The sequence below is a fragment of the Trichechus manatus genome, unplaced genomic scaffold (genome assembly GCF_000243295.1).
Source record: "Trichechus manatus latirostris isolate Lorelei unplaced genomic scaffold, TriManLat1.0 scaffold00186, whole genome shotgun sequence".
Taxonomy (NCBI): Eukaryota; Metazoa; Chordata; class Mammalia; order Sirenia; family Trichechidae; genus Trichechus; species Trichechus manatus.
Window position 1 is genome coordinate 2,146,810 of NW_004444122.1, and position 10,269 is coordinate 2,157,078.

At 41.1% G+C, this 10,269-nt stretch overlaps 1 protein-coding gene across 2 annotated transcripts in view; it reads right to left on the minus strand.

Annotated features, from left to right (window-relative positions):
• Positions 1-7,766: 7,766 nt before the first annotated feature.
• MTHFS (methenyltetrahydrofolate synthetase) overlaps positions 7,767-10,269 on the minus strand; it is a 50,427-nt gene continuing 47,924 nt past the window's right edge. The window contains exon 2 of one of the 2 annotated variants that reach the window (XM_004387488.3): positions 7,767-8,168. In XM_004387488.3, the coding sequence (XP_004387545.1) occupies positions 7,936-8,168 (233 nt within the window). In that variant the 3' untranslated portion in view covers positions 7,767-7,935. The remainder of the gene's footprint in view (positions 8,169-10,269) is intronic. The other variant, XM_023741670.1, reaches the window with a different exon arrangement.

Genomic DNA, 10,269 nt, shown 5'->3' on the forward strand with positions numbered 1-10,269 from the left:
TTTTACCTCCTGAAAGAACTGAGCACTGTGGTGCTATCCCAGCGTCTGGGAGGAGAACAGCGACTGTTCCTGGGAGTACCTGACACATGACCTCTGGCGTTTGGGGAGGTAGCAGAAGTCTGAAAGTTAGACTATCTGGAGAAGTCCCTACCAGAGGTGTAACGAGGTGGGGGGACAGAAGGGGATACTTGCCCCCAGGCTCAAGTGCAAAGCAGCACCAGACAAGGTGCAGAATGACATCCTGAGGCCCCACAAATATGAAAGGTATCTGACTGAGGCGGCTGGACAAGAGAGGGGAAGGCGTTTCTGCTAGCATCCCGGCTATCAGCATCTACTTATCTTGAAATTGGGGGAGGGGGGCTGCAATTTAGAGACTGCCCCTGGGAAACTGAATGGGGGGGAGGGGGCACGACTTAGAGATGGCCCCTGGGCGCTCACAACCCTCACTATGCCTCTGGCCTACAAAGGCACAGCAAGAAGAATGAGTAGCATGGGACCAGAGTTTGGCGGAACAAGGATGCAGCAAGTGACCTATTAGCCAAGTGTTCACCTCAAATGGAAACTGAAATTATCCTTAAAGGACCTTGACCAAGAGGACTACCTGCTGGACTTTATTCTGTGGGCAGAGAGCCATCAAAAGTTGTAAAGCAAATAAGTGACATGATCAGAGTTATGGTTTATAAATACTATGCAAGGAAGTATGGAGAATGAACTGGAGGAGCTGGCCACACAGATAACTAATCTCCAATGCCCACTGGTTCTTTTTTGGAGTATAATAACACGGAGTAGCACTTGCTATTTTATCACTAGATTTGAGGAACTGCAAATATGTAGGACTTAGGGCAATGCATCTACTGTACAGTGTCAACACCCACAAGTACCCCAACCCAGATGTTTATAGTAATAAAGTATTCTTTATCTTTAAGCTTGTGATGAAATAAAAAACACTTTTTGCATGTCAGTCCTGAAGAGATCATTTCTCAATGATAAACCAAATGTTCAGCATTTATGGTTCTGAACTCTTTAGAATCTGACTCACCAGCGAAACAACTGTTTCACAAGTATGTTTTTTAAACATACCATTTTTAAGATTAAACGTATATATAACATATTCACGGGGCACACAGTAATCAAAACAATAGAAGATAATGGACTTTCCTCCAGATATCTTATTCATTGGTATTGATATGGTCTGTTGTCACAATAAACCACAAATATTAAAATGAAAAAAAACAGCCGCAATTGATAGTGGGAAGATTTTAAAAATTGCTTCTGCTTGTTTATCTAGTCTTAGAAATGCTTTGGTGTGCCCAGAGGGTGGGTCTGGTCAGCCAGGGAAAATCTGAAAAGAAAAGACCCAAAAGAAAGGAATCTGTTGTTTCCTAAGTGACAGGGTTCTTAAAGGTACTACGTCTAGAAGTTATTCCTTCTTCTCAAATGCAATGGGCAAGACAAACAGCCCCAACCAGACTGCTCAGACAGACGATAATGAGACTGGTATTAGACACAGTGGGACCAGAACGATGATGGAATCATGTGGAAGCCAGCATTGGCAAGAGACTAGACACATACACAGTCTACACAGCCAGTGGAGAGGAGGGACCAGTGAACTCAATAGCCCTGCAGCTGAAATAGTCTCTTAGTGGACCAATATTGTGGCCAGCGAACCTAATCCTCTATCCATCCAACAAGGAGTACAAGTCCTTAGAGAAGTGATCTCCAATGAGGTGACACACCCTAGGAGGTGGACAAGGTGATCCACTGGAGTTTGAGAAGAAATTAGACTACTTATATTTACTTTTTATTGTTAAAAGACAAAAAATTAAGCTTTGCTAATAGTTAACATTGTAAACTAGGATTGGTCCCTCAATCCATCACATGTCAGGTACATCGTGCAAGCATTATTGGTCTGGAGGGAATAAGGAGTGTGTGTGTGTGAGAGAGAGAAAGAGAGGAGAAATATGAAGAGGGGTTGTAGCCAAGTTGGAAAGAGTCTTATATGCAAGCGAAGAGTTTGGACTTTATTATGTGGACATGAGAGAATGCTGGGGAAAAATGGGAGTTTGATAATGGAGGAGGAGGGACGCTTGTTTGCTTTCAGTATACTGAGACATATTGAAGTTTTTAAATATTCTCAGTTAGACGGATTTCCCTATTACATTACCCAGTTTTTACTAAAATAATGCTCTCAAAATGGACATGCGGCTTCAAAAGAACCCTGCAGAGAAACAGCAGACCAAAGGTAATTCTAATAATTCAAGCACAAGCCAGCAGCAAGCAAAATCACAGCTGATACTTCTCCAGGTACAACCTACTCATCAGTCACATGACAAGGAAAAAACATTTTCCAAGAAGTCAGCCAAAAATTTTGAAATTATCATCAAGACTTCTTGAAATACAGATTTGGACCCACCCTGGCTAATGATGAATTTCATTCTTCATAAGGACAATGCCTTGTGATATCAGCTCATCAAAATGTGAAGCCATCACAATTAGCAGAACCCACACATCCAGAAGATGAAGACAAACCTCTACAATTTTTAAGCAATATTTAACACCATGAGATACTACTTTTTAAACAATGTGATTAAATATAATCATAAATGTTTACAAGCCTCTTTAAAGATTTCTCACTAAACAGCAAAAAACAAAAACCAGCATACCATTTTGAAACATTTATTTTTCCTGCCATGGAAATATGGATGAAATAATACTTTGAAAACAATTTAGGAAAAAAAAACAAAAACCGATGCATCCTTTTGTCAGGACGTACTATTGGCTGTCATGTAGAAAACACTACTGACGATCTAAAGAAGCAAGCACAGAACAAATTTTTCAGGGGAGGAGGTTGGGTAAAAGGACAGACGTTTCTACATGTCAGCTTACAATATCACAAGATGGGAGGCATTAAAGGAGAGATGAAGTGGAGAGGATATATTTCTCAAAATTCATTGATTTTTTAAAAGAAAAACAATGTTTTATGGATAAACTATCTAAACTCTAATGGAATGGCAACTTCGAAATTTTTAAAAAAGGACAGTGGATTCAGCAATAGCATCACTACATCGTTCACAGGAAGAAAGGCACCAAGTGCTGGGAGTATCATGGCTGTTAATTTTATAACTAAGACCATTAAGATATAGCAGAATATTCACAATACTTTATGATGAGACAGGAAGTCCCATGAAAAATGTTTTGATTCACCTAAAGTTCTCTGATTGTCTCACGGTAAAGTACTTTTAAAAGAGCCATTAAACTTAAAGATGAGTATTGCAGTTACCTTTTTTATACCAAGGTGAGTATTCCAATTTTCTGGCCTTCTTGAGATTATACATGGCCACCAGTAAATTGCTTCCTAATCAGATAGTTTCAAAAAATAAATACATCTAATCTGAATTTTCAGGGTAAAGATCATGTTTTATCAACGAGAAAGAAAGGAACTACTTTCAGAAAGAGACCTGTGCTAGGAAGAAAGCATTACAAAAATGGATATTTAGAAATGTTTTCATTATTATATGATTATGTTGCCAAAAACTGTGTGTGACACCTATAAAAACCTTTATATCTACACTACTAAAAAACTTGGAAGCAGAATTTTTCTAACTTGGTTTAAATCTTTTAAAGAGTTTCAATAAGTTCTTGAACCCATTTGCTAACAATGTGCAACATGGTCTGATTAATACGCAAGAATGACAGATTCACATGAAGAAACTGAAAATTTACTAGCATGACTTCAATAAAAAATGCAAAAATGGTAGATAGAATTGAAATTTTTAATAAGTGCAACACTGCTCCCATCTGGATCTGCATATCTCTGGAAGATATCTTTCTTCACTGTAACAGCCCATAAATACAAATATTGAAACAAACTGAACTCAGAAGCAGACTTTTGGATCATTCTATCAAAAGATGTTAAAGTAAGGCCTTCAAAAATAATAAATGTCAAAAAATTCTATCATATTGCTCTTCCTTTAAAAATTAAAAAAAACAAACCTGTTGCCGTCGAGTTGATTCCGACTCTATAGGACAGGGTAGAACTGCCCCATAGGGTTTGCAGGGAGTAGCTGTTAGATTTGAACTGCTGACCTTTAAAAATTAAGTATATTATAAATTATAATGTATTCTATTTTAAATTTATCTCGTTTTTCTTTTTTGTATATGTTTTATAATGTGCATATTGTGTTATTATTTAGAGAGAAATTATTTTTAAGCATATAAATAAACATATGTGGGGGGTGCTCAAAGGGATTGGAGACCACTCTTAAAGGACAGGAGGCCTAAGACCTCCTGGGCATGAGAGGGAAGATGATCACAAAGATGCAAAGAAGAAAATCACTAACAAGGAAAAGTAGCAGAGATAATGGCACACATACATATGAACTGGCCAAGGAAGGCAATGCAACCGCACTAATAGAAAACTTATTCTAGAATAATTCAACCCTAAGACAATGTGAAGGAGAGAACCTCAGCAACAACTAGCAAGCAACATAAAAACCAGCAAGTGCACAACACAGGCAGGTCAACAAGCACAGCTGGTTCACTCTGACATCAAGAAACTACTAGCTATTTATTATGTGCTGGAGACTGTGGTAGGTACTGGTGTAAACCAGGAATTTGGCAGAGACTTTGCCTTTGAGAGGAGCCCTGGTGGCACAGTGATTAAAGTGTTCGGCTGCTAACCAAAAAGTCGGCAGTTCGAACCCACCAGCTGCTCCACAGGAGAAAGATGCAGCAGTCAGCTTCCATAACGATATACAGCCTTGGAAACCCCATGGGGCAGTTCTACTCTGTCCTATAGGGTCCCTGTGAGTGGAAACAACTCAACAACAGTGGATTTGATTTTGGTTTTTGCCTTTGAGGAGCTCACAGGCTAGTGGAGAAAATAAGCATGTAAATATATGATTAAAATGCAATGTTAATAACTGAATTTTAATGATCTGTTCAAGGAAAAAATAAAAGGAACTAGGAGCTAGGACTAGGAACTGAGGTTTTGCATCAAACCACCCATGCCTACACATATTTATCAATCTCTTAGAAGATCTCTGTCATTAAACATACACTGTTCTTAATAATACGTTAGATGGACTAGAACTTTATATACTTTACCTTCTACTTAAATTAAGGATAGGCCTATAGAATATACAGCAAACATAAAAGACATATATTGGGGCTCTGATGTATTTCCAATTCCCCAATACTAAAAACTGGTAAAATCCCTTAACCAAGAATTGTTTCTGTTCAGATCTAGTTGCTATTTCCCTTTTACCTGGATTGTCCCCTCACCTGAGACCCATGTTATTCTTGCTTTATGTTGACCTACACCAGAGTGTTCACTTCCTGGGTTCAAGGGCATTGTCCTCAGATTCTGCTTACTCCCTGATCAGTTACAGCATCCTCATCACCTGCATCATCAGGGAAGTGGCACAGTGGTTAAGTGCTTGGCTGCTACCCAAAAGGTCAGCAGTTCAAACCCACCAACTGCTCTGTGGGAGAAAGATGTGGCAGTCTACTTTCATAAAGACTAGAGTCATGGCAACCCTATGGGGCAGTTCTACTCTGTCCTATAGGGTTCCTATGAGTTGGAACTGACTTGGCGGCAATGGGTTTAATGCCCTTTGCACAATGACCACTGACCTTTACTGGTGACCAGGGAATGGTTCTCTTTTCAGGTGAGAGATTCTGCAGCCCTCAGACTCTCCTGAATCTCGGCACCCTGGGTTTTCTGGCCAGTCAACCTTGCACTCTATCTGCACTTTAGGGGTGGAGAGAGTGGTTTTCAAATGCTCTCCCCCTTGGTAGAACAGCTTATAACCTCAGTTTAAGTCTGTGCACTAGCATACTTGCTGGCAGCAGTGCTAAGGTTTCCAGACCTGCAGCACCTCAGAAATTTTACTGTTTTAACTATTTCAGACAAATAGTCATGTCAGCTATATTAACATTCACTTTAACCTTATGATTGAAATAACACTTAACAAGAATTTTGACCAGTATCGTAATGTAATTGCATAGCTTGTAGAAAGCCTGTTTCCCTCCCATTTTTCAGTGTATATACTATACTGTGCAAGTCCAATTTTAGCCCAACTGACATTTTTAAAGTGTTTTTACTTTTGTACATAAAACATCAAATCAAATGTTATTATCCAAAGAATAATGGATTTGTGTTTTAAAACAAACACTTGTAAGTGTATTCAACGAGTTCATTCAAAAAAAAATGTGGTGAACACCCACTATATGCCTAGATGTCTACTAAGTATTAGAAGTATAAAGATCATCCCTGCTCTTTGGAGCTCACAGTCTGGTGAAGGGGACAGTCATGTCAACTAATAACTGACACACAGGGCAATATGATAAGGAAGACAATTCCCAGGACACCTCTGCCTGGGAAAGCAAGGGAAGACTTTGGAGAAGAGGTGACACTGGAGCTGAGTATCAAAGGATAAACAGGAGTTTTCCAGATGAACAAATGAGGAAAGAGCATTTCAAACAGAGGAAAAAGGATGCTTACAGAGTACAGAGGGGAAAAGCAGCACGAATGCTCAGAACTACATGTACATTTGTAGAAGTAGTGCGTAGGGAGAATACACGGGTGGGGAGGGAAGAGGCTAGAGAACAACAGGTGTGAATCTTAAAGAGCTTGTACACAGGGAAGGCATTTGGCCCTTACTCAGTAAACTCCAAAAGATTCCAATCACGAGTGGTTCACAATTAGATTTGTGCTTTATCAGATCACTTTGACTGTGGTTTGAGAAGTAATTTGGAGCCCTGGTGGCAGAGTGGTTAAGAGCTCAGCTGCTAACCAAAAGGTCAGCAGTTCGAATCCAACAGCCACTCCTTAGAAACCCTATGTGGCAGTTCTACTCTCTCCCACACAATCGCTATGAGTTGGAAATCGACTCAACAGTAACAGGTTTGACTTTTTTTTTGGTTTCAGAAATAATTTGGAAGGGGCAAAACTAAAGGCAAGAAAATCCGATATGAGGCTCTTACCCAGTTCAGCACAGAAATGCTGAGCCTGAACAAAGGAGTGACAAGACGATAGGAAGGAGAGAACAGATGTAAGAGGCATTTCAGAGGTAAAATCAACAGGACCCGGTGACAAGCTGGACATAGAGTGTGAGTGAGAGCTGCATCTAGAAGACTCCTGGGTTTCTGGTTATAACCAAATCCTCCTCCCACAAAATCACAGCTCCCTAGCTGTGATGCCATCTGCCAACTTTCAACCCACAGCAAATTTCATTTTCAAAGGAGAAACGACAAATAAACAGAAGTAATTTCTAACTTATAGGGTATCAGACCTTAAATTCGTTAAGTGGCTACATACAAAATGACAGAGGTGGGAACCAATCAGGTGAATTAAAGTATTTAAATCATAAAAGGTTTCAGTCAATTAACCATCAAAAGCTATAAAGTGTCAAGCATAAAATTCAGGGTGAATAAATGAAGTCATGGTGAGGTGATACAATATTTTGCGGGAACTCTGTACCCAAAGCAAATATCAACAAGTCAATTAGTAATGGCTGAGTCTCCATATGCCTGCCACAGACTGGCCAAGCCCACAACAGGACATAATGAAATTCAGTGTCTTCTCCCAATGGGCTTAACTTCCGCTCACACTCTGAGTCAGAGCACAGTTCCTCATAAATATTTAACTTAAACTGCAAAGCAGAAAGATCAACTTGTCACATTAACACCAGGAAGTTAAGTTGAAAATCATATAGTGATATCCTCCATTTTAATTAATATTCTACCATTCACACTTCTATTGCTTTTTAAAGATGGTTTTATGTTAGATATTTTATAATTACACTTAAAAAAATGCTGTCCATATCCACATAAGTGTGCAATTTCAATTGTTTTTTGACAAGGGAAAATACATATATTTTGGTTTTTTCTGGTACAAAACATTGATTATTATTTGCCTGTAGTCATCTGGACTTAAGATGTTGATGAGTCTTCATAAAGAACTTCGTCTACCTTCATGTCACTTTCATCCACTGGGACCTGGAGGCAGATCTGTTCTTTGAAAGCCAAGGCCATGGTGTAGGGCTTCACTTCCTGCTGCTGCAGACAGCGCTTCAGGTAGGTGTCATAGTAGCCCTTCCCCCTCCCCAAGCGGTTGCCATGTTTGTCAAACCCAAGACCCGGCATGAAGATGAGATCAAGTCCCCCTGCAAAAAAGAGCAACAAATTTAAGAGAGTTAATGGAGTTGTCATGTGTTGGAAACAACTCGATGGCAAGGGGTTTGGTTTTGTGTGTGTGTGTGTGTTTAATGTTTTCTGAAAGTGATTGATAACTTCATGATCTGGTTTTTGCATTTTTAATGACATCCATTCTTTCTCTGGGTGATGTAAACAGTTAACACGATCGTCTGCTAACCTAAAGGTTGGAGGTTCAAGTTAACCCAGAGGTGCCTTGGAAGAAAGGCCTGGTGATCTATTTCCAAAAAATCAGCCACTGAAAACCCTATGGAGCACAGTTCTACTCTGTAGGGTCAACTTGACAGCAACTGGTATTCTTTCTCTGATTTCTAAAGTAATATATGATCACTGTTGAAAATCCAAAAAGCACAGAGTTGGACAAAGAAGAAAGTAAAAATTACTCAGTAACTTAGTAATTCCATCATTCATCCTTCCAGCATTTTTTTTTTTTAATGTATAGATGTACAAAAATGCCAGATTCCCAGGCCCCATCCACACCTAGTTAAAGAAAATTTTCAGAGGTAAGGACTAAGAACTTTTTTTTATTTTTTAAAGCATCCAGGTGATTCTAAACCCCTGTCAGGTTTGGGGTTTGGGAAGTAATGTCCCAGAATAATGACAGCTGGAGGAGTGGGAGAGGGCCAGGAAGGGGCTGAAAAGGATGGAGCTGTTCTCAAAGTCAATGAGCAGGAAGGGGCTTAGCCATTGAGAAAACAAAGCAGTTCAGACAGTACTACCCCTCTTCACTTCCCCTCCCACTACAGAGGCAGAGCCAGGTTCTCAGGCTTCCCCAGATTCATGCGAGCAGGCTCTGACCTACTCAAGGACATTCCAGAGGTACAAGATGGGGTCCTACACCCAGTCCTCTGGCTGGAGCCCTCATGGGTAACACTGGCACCAGAACTAGCCACTCACCAGGACACAGCAGGCTGCTGGAGCTCAGGGTAGACGGCAGAGTCCTGGAATCTATAACAACCCACCACAGTGAAAGGTCTGCACGAGTTCTCAGGAAAAGGGCAATAAGGATCACTAGGTAGAGGAGCTCCACAAATTTTATGAGGCCATGGGAAACATCCTCCAGCCTCTGGCAGGGAGCATGACGTACCAAGACTAGCAGAAGAACCAGATTACACTTGCAACTCATGGTCTGCCCTGTGGCCTTCCTGTACTGAGCCTCCTTGACCTCCTGAAAGCTACCCTATGACCTTTAGCTTAGTCATGGGCTAACCACTCACACAGCATCGCCGGCAGGGACAAATCGGAGTAGGAAGCCACAGATTCTCTGGAATGAGGTGCTCAGGGTAGAGTTGTTCAGACTGGCAGCGAGGCTGGCCCCTGCTATCAGCAGCTGTTCTCACTACCTGAAGAACTGGGAGGTGAACCCAGCTTCTGCCTGGCTCCCATCGCACACCTGTCAACCCCTGCCTGCCAAAATCCAGCAGAGCATGTCTCAGGTTACAGTCATGACCTTCTCATGTAAACCTGCTTGTAGATTTTGATCCCAACTTGCTAAAAGGCCCTGGTCACTGACTTGACTCATTGTCCTTGTCCAGCTTATTTGTCTCTCTCGGCACTGACACTGGCCTGTGCACTTGGAGTTTGCTGCCTCCACATCCTCTTCCTGTTGCCAGGATACCCTTGGGCTTGAAACTCAGCTTTGTCTTCTACACCTAGAACACACTGACACACCTCTTCCTGTGCTTACTGCCTCTTTACAATGTGCTGCAGTGGTTTGTGAAGTCCGGGGCGGGGGGAGCGGAGAACACAGTCCCTACCCTTTAGGAGATGGCAGTCCAATGAACATAAAATATGCACATGTGTAGTATCCATTCCAATCCAAGGCAGCAGTCTCTGCCAACTGCCCGAAAAGCAACAGAGACAAGTACTGGAGACTTCAGCAGAGGAAGAGCAATTCTGGCTGGGTGGTCAGGGAAAGAGCCATAGGGAACTTTGACTTGATCTGGGTTTTTAAGAACTTGTCAGAGTTGGGCCTGAGGCTATTTCAGAAACCCAGGGAAAGGCGGCAGGAGCAGAGAGAGGAGAAGAGAATGGGGAGCAGCTTATTTGCTG